At 41.1% G+C, this 19227-nt stretch overlaps 1 protein-coding gene and 1 long non-coding RNA gene across 3 annotated transcripts; both read right to left on the bottom strand.

Moving 5' to 3' along the window:
* Positions 1 to 367: 367 nt before the first annotated feature.
* Positions 368 to 2196, bottom strand: LOC131249902 (uncharacterized). 2 transcript variants are annotated; one of them, XR_009172896.1, is made up of 5 exons: positions 2120 to 2196; positions 1873 to 1993; positions 1391 to 1458; positions 677 to 771; positions 368 to 490 (listed from the first exon to the last, which is right to left on the bottom strand). It is a non-coding gene; the product is annotated as an uncharacterized LOC131249902 (long non-coding RNA). The 2 variants fall into 2 exon arrangements; XR_009172897.1 differs by having other exon boundaries at positions 1873 to 1918; positions 2120 to 2159.
* Positions 2197 to 4877: 2681 nt separating this feature from the next.
* On the bottom strand, positions 4878 to 9305 carry LOC131249540 (cucumisin-like). The gene is made up of 9 exons (XM_058250344.1): positions 9235 to 9305; positions 8707 to 8801; positions 8451 to 8591; positions 8030 to 8132; positions 7170 to 7680; positions 6478 to 6800; positions 6126 to 6237; positions 5820 to 6038; positions 4878 to 5483 (listed from the first exon to the last, which is right to left on the bottom strand). Exons 1-9 carry the CDS (start codon positions 9303 to 9305, stop codon positions 4878 to 4880), a joined length of 2181 nt encoding a protein of 726 aa, XP_058106327.1.
* Between the last annotated feature and the right edge of the window lie 9922 nt (positions 9306 to 19227).

Here is a 19227-nt window from a genome sequence, read left to right on the forward strand (position 1 = left end):
CCTAACTCAAGAACGAGGCATTACTTGTTAGAAAATATTAGTTGGACTTTACAGATTGAAGAAAGAAAAAATCAAGTTGATAGAGAGAAACAGACAACCTCAACTTTGATTGAAAATATGCAATCCTCTACCTTCATAGCTCTGCGATCTTTGACAAATGAAGGATGAACTTTTTCTTTCAGTTGCCTGCACACAAAAGCTGCATTCAGAAAAAGTACCTACATTCCTAAATATTATGGATAGACCAATCTAAATGGCACCTTCCAAGACAAATACACATGGTCTTAAAACCAATCTTGACCCGAGAAGACGTTGCAGGGAAAGCAACTCGCATCAACAGCTCAAGTGCAAAAGGTGGGACCAACCTTGACCGTAACAGATTGTTGTGAAAATGATCAAGAAGCCATCATAGAAATACTTTTGCATCTTCGATGTCAATATCTGGCAATGCATGCAATCGCTTCACTTTCTTTCCATCGGAACTTACAACCTGCATGTGAAGGGACAATGGAAATAAGATGTGTGTTCGTGTATTTTGTGTGTGTGTGTGTGTGTGTGTGTGTGTGTGTGTGTGTGTGTGTGTGTGTGTGTGTGTGAGAGAGAGAGAGAGAGAGAGAGAGAGAGAGCTACTGGATAATGGATTTGAAAAAGCTTAGAAGCTGCATGCTAAACTTACAAGCTGAGACGAGGTCCTAAGTGCAGCCTCAACCAATGAAATGTCTTGGACAAGCTTTTTCATTTTCCTAAAAGAAGCAATAACTACCATAGGTACTGCAACGAGAAAAATGAAACCAATTTTAGCATGGCATGAAAATCACTTGTAAACAACTATTCAAGAAATTAAATTAAGCTCTAAAAATTACTTTGTAAAATTTCCATGGACTTAGCATTATTTGACATCCTTCCAAGAACTTGATACATATAATCCCATATCAAGTGTAGATTCTATAGAAATGCCAATAGAAATCAGCAATGAGAGATGCCCTGTGTGAAATAAATGCTAGCACGTGCCTTTTAAGATCAGTAAGTGTTATGAAAATCAATACGACTTGTTGCTTGCTTCCAGATTCTAATTCCCTGGTTCAAGTTGAGCCCCAATCCTTTCTACAATAACACATTGAAATAAAAATTTCATACTTCGTTGTGGCTGCAGTAGTCTTTGGATAGACTTACTTTTGTTATCTTTTGGATTTTTTTTCTAAGTTTCTAAGAGCAAAAAATGTAAAATTCTCTAGTGAGAGTGCAACTTAGTTTCAAGATGGATTTGCTAATATTCAGATGATCCAATCGTATGCCAAGTCAAGAAGATTTCAAAAAAAATAACATTGAAATTGCATTGTTAAGAATAACTATTTGGCCGAATCTAGTAAAGGCAACTTGTCATAAGTACCTGCTATTTTTCATCAGCTTCTTCATCTTCTTTCTTCCCTAGCTTAATTTTAGATCCTTCATTAAAAACTACTCAAGAAATGGGGATCCAAATCAATTACATTTTTAAAAAAAAAAAAGAAAAAAAGAAAAAAGAAAAAGGGGAAAGGGACTAGCTCAGATGAGTAAGGGGAACATCAAATCCTGCAACACAATCAAGATGTTGAGCCACCTACAGCAATGAGCTGGGTAACAGTCAACAGATGCCTTACTTCTTGGTGTATCCATGATGGAACCGAGGTTGGGACTGTACCCAAGTAAGATTCTTACTTCATGGTGTATCCATGATGAAACCCATCAAATCAATGGTCTAGGTTGCTGTAAATCCTAAAATTATTCAGTTCGCTTTAAATAAAAATTAAAAAATAAATAAATAAATAAATAAAGCATGCAAGAATGTCTTTGCTATGTTGCACATATGCTACAAGTATACATGCAGAGTACCTTGCAGAGTGGGCCACCAAAACTCCCATTCATCCCTTCCTAAAGCCTACAAAACAAGACAAATAAATAAATAAATAAAAATAATCCAACCATCTAACTCCCATTCATCCCTTCCTAAAGCCTAGAAAACAAAATAGCAAAAAGAAATTAATTGGTATCAAAGTTAGAGATTGGAATTCAACTCAATATTGCATCCAAATACATATTAAAGCTATAAGTTTAGTACAAATGAGTCAGATGAACATACGCATTAAGAAGTTTATAGCTTTTTTGGGATGGCAGTCATGTATCAGACAAGCTGTTGTTTCCAAAAAACCTGAAAATGCGATGCTAGTGGAAGATTTGGTTTGTTAACCCAAAAGAAAGAATGCAATAGTTATTTACTACTAGAGCTCATAGTACAAGGTGAATTGAGATGCTAAAATATGGACTGCCCACTATCTCCGTAAACCGCTCCCCTATAGAAAATCCCCAAAGTTTCAATGCTAAAATCTCCCAACAGAATATGAAAGACAGAACAAATCCATGGACGGTCATACAAGTTTCAAATATATCTATTAAACAGAGAAAATTCAATTAAAACAGAACTAAACAAGATTTATCAATCTCAAGATAAAAATTTTAAGAAAAGAACGGAAAATTTCAAAAAATTTCAGGCTGGACTATTTTGGCTGGCCTTTGACAGAGCTTGGCCTAGCCATCACCCAGCCCATTGGCATCCATAGCATGCACCCTCTCGTCTTCTCATTGGCCCAAAAATTGAGGCCTTAGAGCAGTTGAGTTTTGGGATGGCCTGATTTTTGGGATGTCAATTCCTGCCTATGACTCATCTTCTGAATAATTCAGATGGTATGCATAAAACAAGACAATCTTGCACATAATCTAGAAGGTTTTTAGTTGTAGGCGTCCCTCCCCATCCCAACTGTTACCTGTGGTGTGGCCCACCCGAATTTTGGATTGGCCTGATTTTCATGCACCAAGGAAAACATGAGAAAGCGCACATGATGGACAGGTTTCATGTCATCCATACCTAAAAAGAGATGTAGGATCTGACCTTATCAGGACAGCAAGGCACGTTTTGGGTGGGCCTCATGCTCCTAGCCTTTCCGTATCACACATGAATCGATGGCTCAATCTTTGACAGATGCTGACTCAGACGAATTGGACTGATTCACCTCTTATGCAGGTGAGTCCCAATTCAACTCAAAACCCTGACATACAAGAGTGGAATTGCCCCATATCCAAAACCAACCAATAAAACAAAGCCTTATGGGTATTTAAGTGTTCTAGGCCTGTAAAGTCCAGCGTACTTTAAACTCAACTTCACTTGATATATATTCAGCAATAAGATTAAAATTCAAATACTAACAAAAACAATTTATATAATAAAATAGCAAAATTATTTTAAAAAATCCAACTGAGCCCAAAAAACCACAAACCAGAAAATTCGAAATGAAACACTTGAAAGCCTAAAAAGGTTCTATCATAAACAAAAATCTCCAGAAATCGACAATATGACAAGAATCACCCAAAAAATAAAAATAAAAAAACCTCGAAACCAACATGGATCCTTGAATTGAAGAAATTTAACCATCAAGAAAGAAATCAACTCTCATCAATGGATGAGGACATTAGAGACAGGATCAAAAACTAAAGTTTCAAGCGTCATTCCAAGTAAACAAACTCTAAAACCCGAAATCATAAAACTTTAAAGAACAAAACCGAAAGAAATTCAAACATCAGAAGATCTGTAACTCAACAGATGGCAAAAGAATGCATAGGGATTGAAGGATTGAAGGCAACATGATCAGGATTGCGCATCCAAACGCAACAGATTTCAAAAATAGAGAGAGAGAGAGAGACTAACCCTTCTTCTTCTTCTTCTCCTTCTCCTTCTTCTTCTCCTTGCAGCGAAAGGGGGTTTTGAAAACACTAGCGAGAGAGAGAGAGAGAGAGAGAGAGAGAGAGAGGTTGGGAAACAGAGAGAGGGGAATGCGGCCAAGAGACAGGGAGAGGGTGAGGGAGAGCGGGAGATCGAGAGAGGTCGAGGGAAAGAGAGAGGCTGAGTGCGAGAGAGAGATGGCGAGAAGGGTTTTGGGAGGTTTGTTGTGTGCGCGGGAGAGAAGGGCGGACGGATTATTTGATTTTGAGAGTTGCGCTTTTGTTTTGGGAGGGGCGCATGACGGACGGCCTTTAGGACATTGGGTTTTAGGACCGTGGGGCCCACTGTGATATATTTTATATATCTACTCTATCCATTAATTTTAAAATATTGTTTTAAGTGTTGATAAAAAAATGAGTCAGATTGAAGCTGTAAGAAGACCACACAACATATTAACAATAGAAATTTAATTTTTATTATTTCTTATGGTGTGGTCCACTTAGACCTTTAATTTATATAAATTTTGGGATCATCTACTGAAATTACATATCAGAATTGATGGGCGGCTTAGATCAAACACATACATTTCAATGGGCCCCATGGAGCCTCTTAAGCACCATCAATATCTAATAAGGTTATGGTGAGGAGTTAGGTTTTAGCTACAGATCAATTAAGCTTCAGCTACGGATAAAATCTGTAGTAAAATTAATACAGATTTAATCCATAGCGAAAAACTTTTAAAGTCTATAGCCTTTGCTCCATTTTTTGGTAGTGCGGGGCTGGCGTGAATAGGCCATTAGCGGAATCTTTATCCCAACAAATCGACCAAAACTTTTGAATAATGAACTCGAATGTAATGCTTTGGCACTCTATGCTTTTAACTATCTATTGATGGAATCATTTGCAGGGAGAGACTTTGAATAAAATCCATCTATCAGTTAAACAAACCGTGAAACACCCCAAACGGAAGGAAACTTCATTCTACATTGAATTAGAAAAAACAGCATACATTTCGTTCCCAAATGCCATCTGGCAATTGTATTATTCCACTCTCATTGCAGCAAAAGAAACAGAACAAGCATGGTGAATCATCTGAACCATATCACTTCTACACATTTGTTCACTAAATGCGCCCAAAGATACCATTTCTATGACGCATGGATGGGCCTTCATGAGCGTTATTGATAGAAACCGGACCATCAGGAAGTACGGTGTAAACCACCAGTGGGCTTCTCACGACATGAACGCCATCCTTCCATGCAATGTAACCAGAAATTATGGAGTGCTGAGAAATGACGCCTCCGCTCACCTTAACTGTAAACGAATTCGTCTCACCCCTAGATGAGAAAGAAAGGACGGACGGTTCGACAGACACTTGGAGGGATGGTGCATAGATAGTTGCGGAATAGGTAGAGTTTGGAGACCCAACATTGGTTACTTTCCTCTTAAAGGTGCCCTGAATGGATTGGCCATCTGGTATAGACAGTGCAAAGGATGGGTAGTTGAGATCCCACGCATTCCCAGTACTGCTGCCAGAGCATGTGCTTGAATCGCCGGTCACGAGCCTCAATGTGGTGGTGTTGTAGCCCGAATTGCAGAGGAATTCCACGTAGTCTTGCTCAGTTGCATCATATACCAGCCCGGGATTTATGGCTGCCATGGGATTGATGTGGCCGGATCCGTAAGCAAATTCCGCATCTTCGTTCTTCCTGGCGTCCATGACGTGAGCTGTCGAGGATGAAATGGCAGTGGGTTGGAAGTGGTTTATTACTAAAACTAAAAGAACTCTGCTATGACTAATGGGGGAGATGGATGTTGAATCCTAGTGGCATGTATTTTTGTGTCTGAACCAGGCTGTTCATCAGGTGGGCCCCACTGTGCATTTGGTCTGGTCCAAAAATCAGGCAAGTTCAGTTTTTTTCAAGTGGGGCCCATGGTTTCTTCTAACCATTCATTTCTTTCACACAAGCATGCACCTCATGAACATGCCAAGTAGATTTTCCGATCACAGCTCAACCCACTTGATGGATGGCCCGAAACAAATGGGGAAGAGGGAGTCAATTAGATCACCTGTTGTCATGAGTGCAGATTTGATCGCTGCGGGGGACCAGTTAGGATAAGCAGATTTGACAAAGGCGGCAGCACCGCTGGCATGTGGGCAAGACATTGAGGTGCCAGAGATTATGTTGTACTTGACGCTGGTGGTATCTGCATAGTAAATGGAAGGAGGGGCGACAGGTGACCAAGCGGCAAGGATGTCTACGCCGGGGGCCGTCAAATCCGGCTGTCCATTCATCCAAAGTTCAGTACATTAATCAGAGGTTTCTCCAAACTGCACCAATCAAGGGAAGCATCCAATAATCCACATTACCTTGAGAATGTCTGGAGTTATTGGGTTGGGTCCTCTGGAAGAGAAGGAGATGACGCGGGGAGCAGAAACATCTTTCCATGTCTCGCCAGCGAGGATTGTTCCGATGGGGTTGCTGAAACCATGCAGTTTCATGTTTAGAAGATGCTTATGCTAATGGTATGTTTGGATGCAAAATCGAATTGAATCACGGTTCATTCCTATGTGGCATGACACCATTTTAACCCATAGTGAGCACAATCACAATTCAATTCGAATCGATATCCAAACGCAACTAAAAAAACATTAATTTTATTTTATTTTTTAAATGCGTCTGACGGCCCTGTGGAACAGAGATGATTAGGGTATTGCTTACTCAGTAGATTGAATGTAGTCCAATACTTTTGCACCATCTTCAATACTGAGAAGAGTACTCGGCAACGGATAAGAGAAGGCGAAATCAGAGTATCGGTAGTCAGCCATGATGTTGCCCAATCCTTCGGCCTCCATCACCCCAGAACCGTCATAGATGTAGTCACAGAGGACGATCTTCCCTCGCACTTTATATGAATTGAGAGATCCGGTATCACAGGATCTTGAAATATCAGCGTTTGCACCAGCTGATACGTTTGGAGCAGATCCTCCATATATCATCGGGTATGATGTACCATTGAGTTCAAATGGATTGATGGCGTTTCCCTGCCGGCAAATGAAGGAATGATATCAGGCAAAATCAGATTGAAAACTTCATCCCCACAGTACACAATGCAAACGTGTATCGTGATAAAAACATCTAATATGATGGGTCACCATGTTGATGGGCCGTAGGCCAAAATTCCCCATGATTAGACAATTTCAACCACCCGATTGTGGTGATTTTTGCAGATTGAATTTGAGGCAATGCGCATTTCTAATTCAATCATCTTTTTTCCCGTCCATTGATGGATCAAAAGTCCATATGGGATGTTTTTTTAGATGTGGTCCCTACATGCCAAATCAAAGATCCTGATCACTGGACATGGATAGAGATTATCCATATGGTTTTATGGAGTAATCCACGTGACTTACAGTGAAGGTCTGTCCATTGCCAAGCGCCACTTGGGACACAAACTTCCGGTCGATCGTGCTTGCGGCCACCGTCAAAGTCCAAGGTGCGTAGTTGGAGACGGATCCTGGGTATGGGCCCGAGTTTCCAGCAGAATTCGAGGTCAAGATCCCATACTTCATTGCATGGAATGATCCAATTGCAATGGGGTCATGGAAGTACGGTGATGGGAAACGGGATCCAAGGGAAACCGATATGATGTCGACGCCATCTGCTACTGCATCATCAAAACCAGCCAAGATATCAGCCAGGCCACATCCAAACGACCAGCATACTTTGTACACGGCAATTCTAGCTTGCGGGACTGCGCCTCTTGCAATGCCTGCGGCTAACCCATGGTAGCTTGTAGGTACGGCTCGGCCCGCTGCCGTGGAAGAAGTATGGGTCCCATGTCCTTCTGAGTCTCTCGGAGATTTGAAGTCTGTATCATCATAGTAGCCATCGCTGTTGTAGTATCGAGCTCCAATGAGCTTGCTGTAAATCCAAAAATTCCATTAAAAGATCTAAAAATGAACATGAAGAAACATCTACTTGAAGAGAATATAAATTCTATCAAACCTTCACTTGGCCTATGAATTTTTATTTGTGGGGTGATCCAAATCACCACGGAGTCCCCGTGGTGAGTGGGAGCACCGTAAAATCTTCCCTATTGGTTGATCCTAACCATCCGGTGTAACCCTCTTTAAATGCAGGCCATTGCTTTACTTATTCATTTTCATCATCTTCATTGGATGGCTAGGATCATCTAAAAGGGGAGATGTTAAGGCATGTGACGCCATTACCTGCCTTCAGCAAATTTAGGAGAGGGGGGGAGTAAAATTACTTGTTGCAGGTGAAGTTATCTACTGTCTGGCAAATCCCTTTCCATTTTGCCGGAGGAGCCCCAAACCCAGTGTCGCTGAAGCTCTCGGACTCGGGCCAGACTCCTATGGACACCAAAATCACAACTAAGATACTTGAATTTGTGCATATGTTAGTTTCTATACCTATGCATGCATTTAGTTGCACCAAATATCATGAAACTTCATGGTATTTTATGATTAATCAGTCTAGTTTGGTGCAAATTTTCAAGACATGATGAAATTTGGTGCGTACTCTTAAAAGGTGTGTTTGGTTGCACCAAATTTCACCATATATGCAACCAAACACACCCACAAAAACTATGCTAATCTTGATTTTTAATCATAAGATTTAAATCAGTTTCTTGAAGGGTTAAGGTATACTACTTCAAGTAATGCATATACCTGTATCTAACACTCCCACAATAATCTCTCCTTCAAGAGGAAGGTACGAATGATCCTGTGGCAAGCCTGTGAAGTCCCATGATCTTGTAGTGTGAAGCTGCAGCTTGGTGTTAGGGAGCACTGAAACAACTCCTTCCATCTCTGTAATCACAATCAATAGTTAAAATTCCCATTCTTTCTCATTGTCGATTGCATCCTCTCTGTTGATTTCATTCATTGCATTGGTACTTCCCAAAAAGTATAGCGATCTTCTCACCTGAAAACATGGCTGCTTCTTCCTCTGATAATTTAGCGGCGAATCCATTGAAACTCTTCCCATAGCTATAGACTAATGACTCTTTTGCCTTTGAGCTACTGCATACATACAATTTCAAAAGAGAACTCCCATTAATTTGGGTCTATCTTGATCAGAAACAAGACAGTTGGTTGTCGGTATCAGCTGTCTCTCCTGACTATACGTATTCGTTTACTAGGGCTCAATTTCAGTGCACACATTATATACCACATATCTCACCATACAATGATGGCAGGCTGGAACCCCGACATGCATTTTGAAATGGAGTTTTTCAAAATGCATGTTGGGATAATCCCATTTCAGAACTTGTTCTTGGATTCCCGCCAGCTACCACTGGATGGTGGGAGGTACTCAGTTACAGTACAAGCGGTGATGATTAAAACACATTGTGTGTATAATTTTTCCTTCTCATGTTATCATCATCGTCGTCATTGCAGTTATTGGCAGTGGTAATAGAAATGGTAGAGGTGTTCGTCGTATATGAGTAACCTTCCAAGAACATCTTCCAGCATGGCGTGGTGCGACGCCACAGACACTCCTTCCTTGGGAAGATTTCCCATGTATACAACATAAACCTGTACAAAATATCCATTTTAGTTCTTAATGATCCTTTATGTCAAAATTATGAAATAAGTATAGAGAAATGAACGCGGTTTTACCTTTCTTTCCTGGCAATGGCAAGTGAGCGCAATTACAGCGAACAAGAGGGGGCAGAAAAGGGAACGTAAGTTCGCCATTTTTACCTCTTGCTAGCTACTACTGAGTGGAAGAATGAGTTGCATCTTATGGCAGATGTTGCAGCTATTTATAATCATTTTTCTGGTGACAACATCCGATTGCAGGCCGTAATACATCAATTGCTGGCTCTGGTTAGTAATCATCGCCCCATTTCAAATATTTAGAAAAAGAAAAAAAAAAAAAAAAAAACGCCTTCAAGCAACAAGCTCTCTTTTATTGTTCCTGGTTGACTTGTATGGATGACGAATTTTCTTAATTAAACTGCATTTGCATGGGCGAAAGCATGCCAATGCGGCACACGTTTGCAATATCTAAGTCGTTTATCACATGGACCCTGCCGAGTGGATGGGCTGGTCTGATCTTTAGATGGACAACACATGTTTGGAAAGAACGGACGGTTATAAAAGATCCATATTCAGCGTTCATGTTCGGCCACACCTGATGACCAGACTGATCTTCTTTTCTTTCTTTTTTTTTATGACCAGACAGATCTTATTTTCGGGCCAGGACATAAACAAGTGGGGTCGCACACTATGCATGGCTTGGATGTTAGACACGTTTGTCACATTAGCAAGTGTGGCCACGTGTAGATGGGTGTGTAGGAGGAGCAAGCCTCTGTTATAGTAGTTTGCATGGATTCAATCTACGTATGTTACGAAAAAACAGACAATGGCAGTTTTGGTAAATACATGTTCTACGAATGCGATTTTCCTACAACTACGCTGCCCGTGCGTGACATCCAGTACTCCATCCATCATTTAGGTCAGCCATGTTAACAGGTGAAAACAAAAGTCAGGCGGATACAAAACTCAAGTGGACCACACCACAAAGGAAAGTAGGGATGGGATGCCTACCATTGAAGCCTTATCAGGCCCACCAGAGTTTTGGATCGTGTTGATATTTGGGTCCATTTATCATGGTTGGAAGCACCTTATGAAGGGTTTGGATGGCATATAAACATCATGGTGGTCCCGGGAAGAATTTAACGGTAGGCGTTACGTCTCCAATTTTTCCCTGAGGTATGACCCGCTTGAGTTTTGGAGCGGCCTGATTTTTGGGCTCACAATCCTAACATTAGCTCATCCAAATCATGGACGGAGCAGATGTCACACACACATCACGATGGGTCCCACGAAAATTTTTCGCTTGCATGGGCTCTACCAATAAGTGATGTTGGAAATTCGGTCCGGCCTTCAGCTGCTTCGAGTGATCCGTCATTGGTACGAAGCAGAAGCAGAAACAGACGAGAGAAAGCTGAGTTACTTCGGTTTTAACAAGGTCAAATTGGATTTTTGTCTGTGTACTCTGTGAACCCCTGAAAAGTCAATGCCTTGGCAATGCTTGGCTTAGGACGCGAATTCAACCGGGTCTATGGCAATCTAACTTAACCCTAAGCAATTGCAGATGGAAATGCCAACTGTCTAAATCTTTCTTGGGGTCCACCGTGACTTTTATGTTAAATAAACCAGTGCAGGCCATTTGTGTTGAAGGCACAGTGAATTCTGTACCATCGCCTCTCATGGGTACAGATCATTTCCGATTACATTGGTTCACAGAAATCTCAGATTTTCTCTCATGAATAGATTACGCACTGCACAACATAACTTTTAGTTTCTAAAACTTTTATGAGTCCAATATGATTTATGTCTTAAATCCACACCATCCATCAATTTTTCTAGATCATTCTAGAGGATGGGTGCAAAACAAATCGCATCCAAAGCTCAATTGGACCACATCATGGAAAGCAGTGGAGATTGAACAAATTATCATTGAAACCTTCCTAGGGTCAACCGTAAGGTTTATTTGGCATATAAGCTTGTTCATAAGGTCACATGGACTTGGATGAAGGGGGAAAAAAAAAAAGAACAAAGAGACAATTATCAGCTCAATTAGAACTTTCTATGGCTACAAATAGTTTTTAATGGTAAGCATCCACTTCCCATTATTTCCTATAGTGTGGCCCACTTGAGGATTAGATCCACTTCATTTTTTGTCATGCCCTAAGGGATATGAAAAATTAAATGGTTGGTGTGGATCCGACACATACATCATTGTTGGGAGAAAAATAAATGAGTCAATAGGTCGACTTATGAAATGGATTAACTCTACAAACCAGCACGGGTGTGTACTAACAAGCTAACTTAAAAAAAAAAAATTAAAAAAAAAAAAAAAAAAACCAGCACGGACCTAATAAGATTTGAGCCTTAAGAGGCATATACTGCCGAAGGCAGGTCGACCTTCAAGGTGGTCAATGCAACTATAAGGACACTCAGAGAAGATGCAACTATAAGGACACTCAAATGGCCAATTGTCAACCTAACCTATAGGTCGGCTATAGCTCAGACATAGCTCGGTTATAGCTTGGTATAACCTCTAAAATAAGGTAAATGTCGATCTCACAGAAAGCTCAATATTGCTTGCGCCTACTATATCCGACACCTCTATCACCCAACTGTTGGTCCGAGAGATCAAATCAGATCCCGAGAACCTCAAACGACAATAATCTCGAGAGGATCTGGACAAATCCGGATACTTGTGCAGAATGGTCTCTGGCATATCAGGAGAAGACTCCCTACGGCATGGTCTTCCTTTCCCTATAAATAGAAGTATCCCCAACCAATGTAAGGTACTCATACTCATTCTAATACTCGACTAGTGATTCTTTTCGTTAAGATCCTATCCTACAAAAGACCCAAGGTCCTGACTTAGGCATTGAAGGGCCTGTACAATCCAGGGTCTCCTTTGTCTATTGCTTTCCTCAGTGCGGGTCTTGAAGGGCTAACAAAGGAGGGTATACCGGAAAACTGCATCAATAGTTTGGTGCCGTCTATGGGAACGATGTTTTAGTTGTTCCTACTTAACCAGAAAAACTATAATGGCAAAAGGGAAGAAGAGAACTTGATCCTCCCCGGTTATAGCTCCAGTTGCACCTAACGGCACGCCGCCGCCCCTAGAGCAACCCGAACAACTAGAAAGTCATTAGGGTTTTTCCTCACAACATCAAGCTAATTCCGGTTCGGGGAGGCAAGGTCAATGGTCTTGTGTAAAAGGAGGTCGGTTAAACTCCCTAAAAAAGGAGGTCAGAATGCTAAGAGAGAACATGGGCTACATGAAGCAGATGCTGGAACAATTGCAGCCCCAGCATGTGCAAAGAACCAACAGGGAGGATGAACAAATAGGCTACAACCCTTCGTAACCTTCTTGTACATGTGCGCCCTCTCAGCGGAGTCGACCACCCTCTCAGAGGAGCCAACAACACAGCTCGGCCAAGCTAGCCCCATCTCACGTTTGAGGGACCGCAGCCTTACCCACTTCCGATCTACGCCATGAGCTAGACCAGAAGAAGCGCGACAAAGCCCTATCCGAAGTTACAACAGAGAGCGGGGAACCTTAGGAGGTCGAGCTCAAAAACTTGCGAGATCAGATCGAAGACATACAGCAAGCCTACCGAACTAATGCACCAACCAAAGCCATAATGGAGGAATCCGATCCCCCATTCACTGCAAATATCATGCAGGCGTGACTGCTAGATTGGTTTCGGTTGCCTCAGATCACTCCATTCTTAGGGAATATCGACCCGTCGGAACACATGGAGTCCTTTAGAGTCTATATGGAGCTCCACGATGCATCTGACGGAGTCATGTGTCGAGCCTTTTTCCCTAACTTTGGCGGGGGCTACTCGACTGTGGTTCAAACAGTTGAAACTGAACTCTATTAGTTCGTTCTCTCAACTCAGTCAAGCCTTCATCACAAATTTTATCAATAAAAAGAAGAGGCTCAAAGCACCTGCCCACCTCCTTCACGTCGTTCAGAAGGACGGTGAGCTCTTGAATGATTACATCAAACACTTCGATCTGGAAGCTTTACAGGTTCGGAAGCACTCAGAGGAGCTCACCCTAAACCCTATTATGAGTGGGCTGAGGGATAAGCAATTTCTATGTTCGTTGGACAAAAACCCTCCTACAACGATGACCGAACTACTGAATAGTCGCAAAAATATGCTAACGCGGAAGAATCCTATATCCTACGATAGGCCGCCCAGAACAAGTTTCCTCCAACCAAAGAGCAACAAACAAGGGCAAAACCAAGTTCGGCCAATGCGAACAGGAAAAGAAAGGACAATCAATCGTGGAACAATCGTCACCCGAATAAGCGGCCCGATAGAAAGTTTCAAACTTACACTCCTCTCAACAAAACACCAGAGCAAGTTCTGATGGAGATCTAGGACAAACGTCTCCTCCACTGGTCGAACAAATTGAAGTCCAATCCAAAAAATAGAAGTAAAAAACAAATATTGTCTCTTTCATCGGGATCACGGACACAACACAAGTGATTGTTTCAACTTCAAACAAGAGATCAAGGCACTCATTCGCAATGGCTATCTTGGGGAGTACGTCATTCGTAGAAGAGATCGAGTCGTGGCGAAACATGAACAACCGATCAACAACGTGCCGACCGAGGAGATCCGCGGTCACGGAGGCGGAGGAGACTCGAATAATTCAATGCGAGGAACATTGGTCACCCCGAAGATAAAGTTCTACTTATCAGAAGGCCCCTGAAAGAGCAAAAAAGTGGAGGGTTATAGCCTAACCTTCGCCAAAGAAGATGCTCAAGGAATACACCATCCGCACGACGACGCACTTATGGTCACCCTGACCATAGCTAATCATAAGGTATTCTGAATCCTCGTCAATACTAGATCATCCGCTGATGTCCTCTTCGCTGAGGCTTTCAATAAGATGGGAGTTGGTCGATCTCTACTTCAACCTGTTAAAACTCCATTGCTTGGTTTCTCAGGTGGAAAGGTCATACCTGAGGGAGCAATACATGACACATGGATGGCTTGGATTCTGTATACGGATCACTAGTTGATCTTTAGATTGTCAAGGATGAACGGTAATAGTGTGACCTAGCTGCGCTCTGAATGGGTCTGATAATCGAGGCATCATAACTTCACCACCGGACATGACACATGGATGGTTTGGATTCTGTATACGGATCACTAGTTGATGATGGATGAACAGAATTGCAAATGAAAGATGCATTTCAAAAATAGGTGGCAAACAAACAGGAGAGTTTTACAAAATAGTACTTCATTAATATAGTATTTATATCATGGGACTTTTTTAACTTAAGTTTTCATTAAATTACTTTATTAATCAGGTTATTCTCAAACAAATACCTTCCGTTAGTTTTCTCTATCCTCTTGCAAATTAAAATATGATATTTTCTGAAATGACAAAAGTGGCCCCCCAAGACAGGGGCTTCATGGGGCCCATTATGATGTATGCATTTTATCCATGCCTTCCATCCATTTTCCCCGTATTATAGTAGGCCTTTTTGATTTTTCAAAGCAGGTGTAAATACCTTGTAAATGGGTAGTTATTACCCTTCCACCCTTCGAAAATCCATGGTATTTTTATCTTGGAAATAGGTTGAAAAAGGCTAGTTTAAATTTCTAGACCCCACTTTGATGTATATGATATATCCATTATGTCCATTTATTTTACCACAACATTTTAAGGCATGAGCCAAAAAATAAAGCAAATCCAACATTCAAATGGCTCACACCAAAGTAAACATTGGCATCAAGAAGCTTTTAACGGTTAGTGTTCAATTCCCTTTTTCCTACCGTGTAGTCCACCAGAACTTTAAATCTATCTCATTTTTTTACTAATGCCCTCAATTCAGTTGGTATAATGGATGGACGGTATGAATAATTCACATATATTAGGAACACATATATTTGCTAACAATCTGGATTTTAATGTTGAAAAAAGTAAGAGTCAAGTCAAACTACCCAGGGCATTAGCGTTGGATGAAATTATTACATATTTGGAATGCATTTAGGATTACTTTGGAAAATCAATCCTGCCAATAGAGAATGAGCCAAAAATGAGGCGGATCCAAGCTCAGGTAGGCCACGTTAAAGGAAGCAGCGGTGATTGAGTCTTTCCTCGGGAAACTATGATGTCGACATGTTTAAAAACTGCTTAGACTACCAAGAAGTTTTTAATGGTGGGCGTAATGTGTGGTCTACTTGAACCTTTGATCTGCCTCATTTTTTTGGATAATATCCTGTAATGATTTGTAAAATTGGATGAACAGTGTGGATAAAACCCATAAATCAAAGTGGGCCTCACATAGCCCTGTTTACACAGATTATGGTTGATGCGAACAGGACGCAATCGAATTAAATACACACCTAGATACGAAGGGTTATTATAGAAAAAAAAAAATCTAAAAAAGGAAAACAATAAATCGAGACTTTTCTTGGAACCTAATGGCATAACAGCAGGGAACTAGTTATTAGTGGGTGCTCTGCTGGACCCACAAACAAATGTATGTGTTTTATCCAAGCCGTCCATCCACTTTTGCATATCATTTTAGGCATGAGCCCAAAACTGAGGCAGATCGGGATCTCAGGTGCACCACCTCATCAGAAACGGTGGTGTTGAATGCCCACCATTAAAAACTTCCTAAGGCCCATTTTAATGTCCACTATAATGTTTATTCTCCATCCAATTTGTTCATCAGATCACTCAGACCTAGATGAAGGGAATATATATATATATATATATATATATATATATATATATATATATATATATATATATATATATATATATATATATATATATATAAGCTTGATCTAAAACTTTTATGGCCCACGAGAAGTTATTAATGGTGGGTATTCATCACCATGGTTTCCTAAAGTATTGTACCACCTAAGATTTTGGTTCGCCTCATTTTTAGGCTCATATCCTAAAATGATATGTAAAAATGGATGGACAACGTGGATTAAAGACATACATCAGGTTGGGGCCACAGAGCACCATATGCAATTCATGTGAAAGTCACCACCTTGATGTTTTTGCCGAGGACAGGAAATTTCCGTAGTCGGAAACTATGTGAGGTCCCACCGAGATGCCCATCATAGTTGCACAATAGCACAACAGGATAGGAAACTAAAGATAAGAAAGATCACACCAGACGAACCAGAGGGAATGGAAACTTCCACCGTTGAAACCTTCCTCAAGCCGACCAGTTTATAAGCTTTCCAAACAGTCCATGGGGTTATCACCTGTAGGCACAAATATCATCCGTGGCTCATTTTTTAGCATGAGCCCAAAAATTAAGCAGATCCAAATCTTAGGTGGACCATTCTAAAGGAAATAGTGGTCCCAAAAATGAAGCATATCCAAATCTTAGGTGGACCATTCTAGAGGAAATAAAAAACATCTCGTGGATTACCAAAGTTTTAAATCAACTTATATTTTTTTCCTTCATCTAGATTTGTGTGTACTTATTAATAGATTGGATGTCAAATAAACATTATGGTGGGCATTAGAGTGGGCCCTGTTAGGGGGAAAATTGAACTAACTTGACATATGAGACACGTGGCAGAGAACCCTTAGAGCAGACTCCATGAACTACCGATGTGCTTACTATCTGAGAAAACTGAGCTGAACTAGTCAAGTGAGCTCGATAATAAGACTCATCAACCGACCTGATCACCTTAATCAAGTTGCCTGACTTCGTCCACGGATACGGACCTCGACCTTAGATATCAACCTCAACCACGACCACAGATATCGACCTCAACCACGAATACCAACCTTGACCTCAGGTATCGACCTCAACTGCAGAACGAAAATATCTGAAGAGAATCTCACATCGTATAAAAATAAGACCTATCCAACGATGTTCTACCTAAAAATTACGCCAATCGAGGCAAAATCAGATTTGTTTTCATAAACATATTCTCATTCTTATATCAGCTCCTCTAGCATATCTAAAAGATCCATTGGGATATGTCGACGGCCTAAAAACAACTTATAAATACACCCACTGTCATGAATAAAAGGTACACATAAAGATCTCGAACCACGCTTACTTTGACTTCATCTATATGACTTATACATCAGAGGGTCCTTAGCCACAACCAGCGCCCCAATGTTCTTTCGTTTTCCATTAAAAGTATCGGTACTCATTAGCTCATAAGAGATGTTACGGAATCGACCAAATTCAAGCAATAATAGTTTCCCGTTAGAGTGGGCCCAAAGAAGTTTTTGGTGGGCGTTCAATCAGCACGATTTCCTATGGCATGGCCCAGCTGAGATTTGGATCTACTTAAATTTTTAGTTCAAAATGGATATACAGTACATACTTCAAGGTGCCATCTTGGTGCATTGCGCTGAGCCGTTTTCCATAAAAGTTATGGCAAATGAGGAGTTTACATGGAGCACTTGCTGACGTGTTTGACACCCATGAAGGGCCCACCTATGCCCTAATTAACCTAAGGATTAGAGGTCCAAAAAGGACCAGAAAGTGGGGCCCACAATGCCACGTGGGCAGCAGTGGGGCCCACTTTCAGCCCAATAAGGGCTGCTTTGAGGGAAGCCTTACTAGGGCCCATCTGGGGCATCTTTTGGGCCTAAAGTATGGCCCACTTAGAGCCCAAAATCCCCTGGAAAGTTGGAAATTTCAGCCTTTGAAAACCAGAGTAGTTCACCTCTTGTACAAATTTGTTGATTAATATAGAATTTATTTTCTAGCAATAGATTTATATTTTTAAACCGCTATATATCCCTTATTTTCTAGTCATATAAGGACCCTTCTCAAACCCCAAGATAAGCTGGCAATGGCCCACCTTTGGGAGTCCAAGCTTTCAGGCCACTGTGGGCCACAATCACCCTTAGTTTCAATGATTTGTGTCTGCAATTGGACCTGATTGTGGATGACCAAAAAATGGGCTAATTGGATGGGCCATCTAAGCCCTTAAATCTGGACCTAAACTTACCCTTAAGGCCGTCGAAAAAATTTGAACATCAACGTACGGCTAAGATGGCACTGTCAAAAGGGTTCATTAATGGACCAAATGGACTGTCAGATCAGGACCATCCAATCAACCCTTTTTGGTGCAACTATTGTAAATCTTGTTTAGTCTTTATCATGACCCAAAGTTTTCTTTTTTGATCGAACCGTCCAGTTTCTGTCACCCTTATCCATGCTTTTGAGATAACTTATCCTAGGCCACAGTTGAATGTATGAACAGCCCTATGGAATAATGGACCTAAATGTATATAAGACTCAAAAACTTGGAATAAAATCAAATCGGTAATCCCTTAAAATTTATGTGCTAAAAGGGGACCGCTAGTACGATCGAGTTAGTCAAAAATAGATCGTTGAAGCTTCTAACTGTTCATCTGTTTCACAAAGGGGCGCGCCTGATGACCATACGAGCTTGATTTTTCGATGATAGTTCGACACACCTAATAGATGGCCCCAAACACATTGGGGAAGTTTTTAGATCACCTGTTAGTCATCGGTGCAGTTTTGATCACAGCAGGGACCAGTTAGGATAAGCAGCTTTAATAAAGGCGGTAGCACAACATTGACGTACCTAAGATTATGTTGTACTTGACTCTGGTGGTATCTTCATGTGTAGTAGATGAAAGAAGACGCGGCCATAACATCTAAAATCATGTGAAGACGTCTAAAACATATAAAAGCACTTAGTGGAGCCCAGCTGAAATTTGGATGCGTCTGAAACTTGGTCTAACCCCTCATCCAAGTGGGACACACAAAATGGATGGGCTGGATTTATGAACCACATCTTGGTGGGCCCAAAAAATGGTTATGAATGTTTTAATGGAGGGTAACCCCTCTCAATTTTTGTATGTAGTGTGGCCCACCCAAGTGACGGATTGACTTTATTTTTAAGCCCTAAGCCCACCATGG

This window comes from Magnolia sinica, chromosome 6 (assembly GCF_029962835.1).
Source record: "Magnolia sinica isolate HGM2019 chromosome 6, MsV1, whole genome shotgun sequence".
In the NCBI taxonomy this organism is placed as follows: Eukaryota; Viridiplantae; Streptophyta; class Magnoliopsida; order Magnoliales; family Magnoliaceae; genus Magnolia; species Magnolia sinica.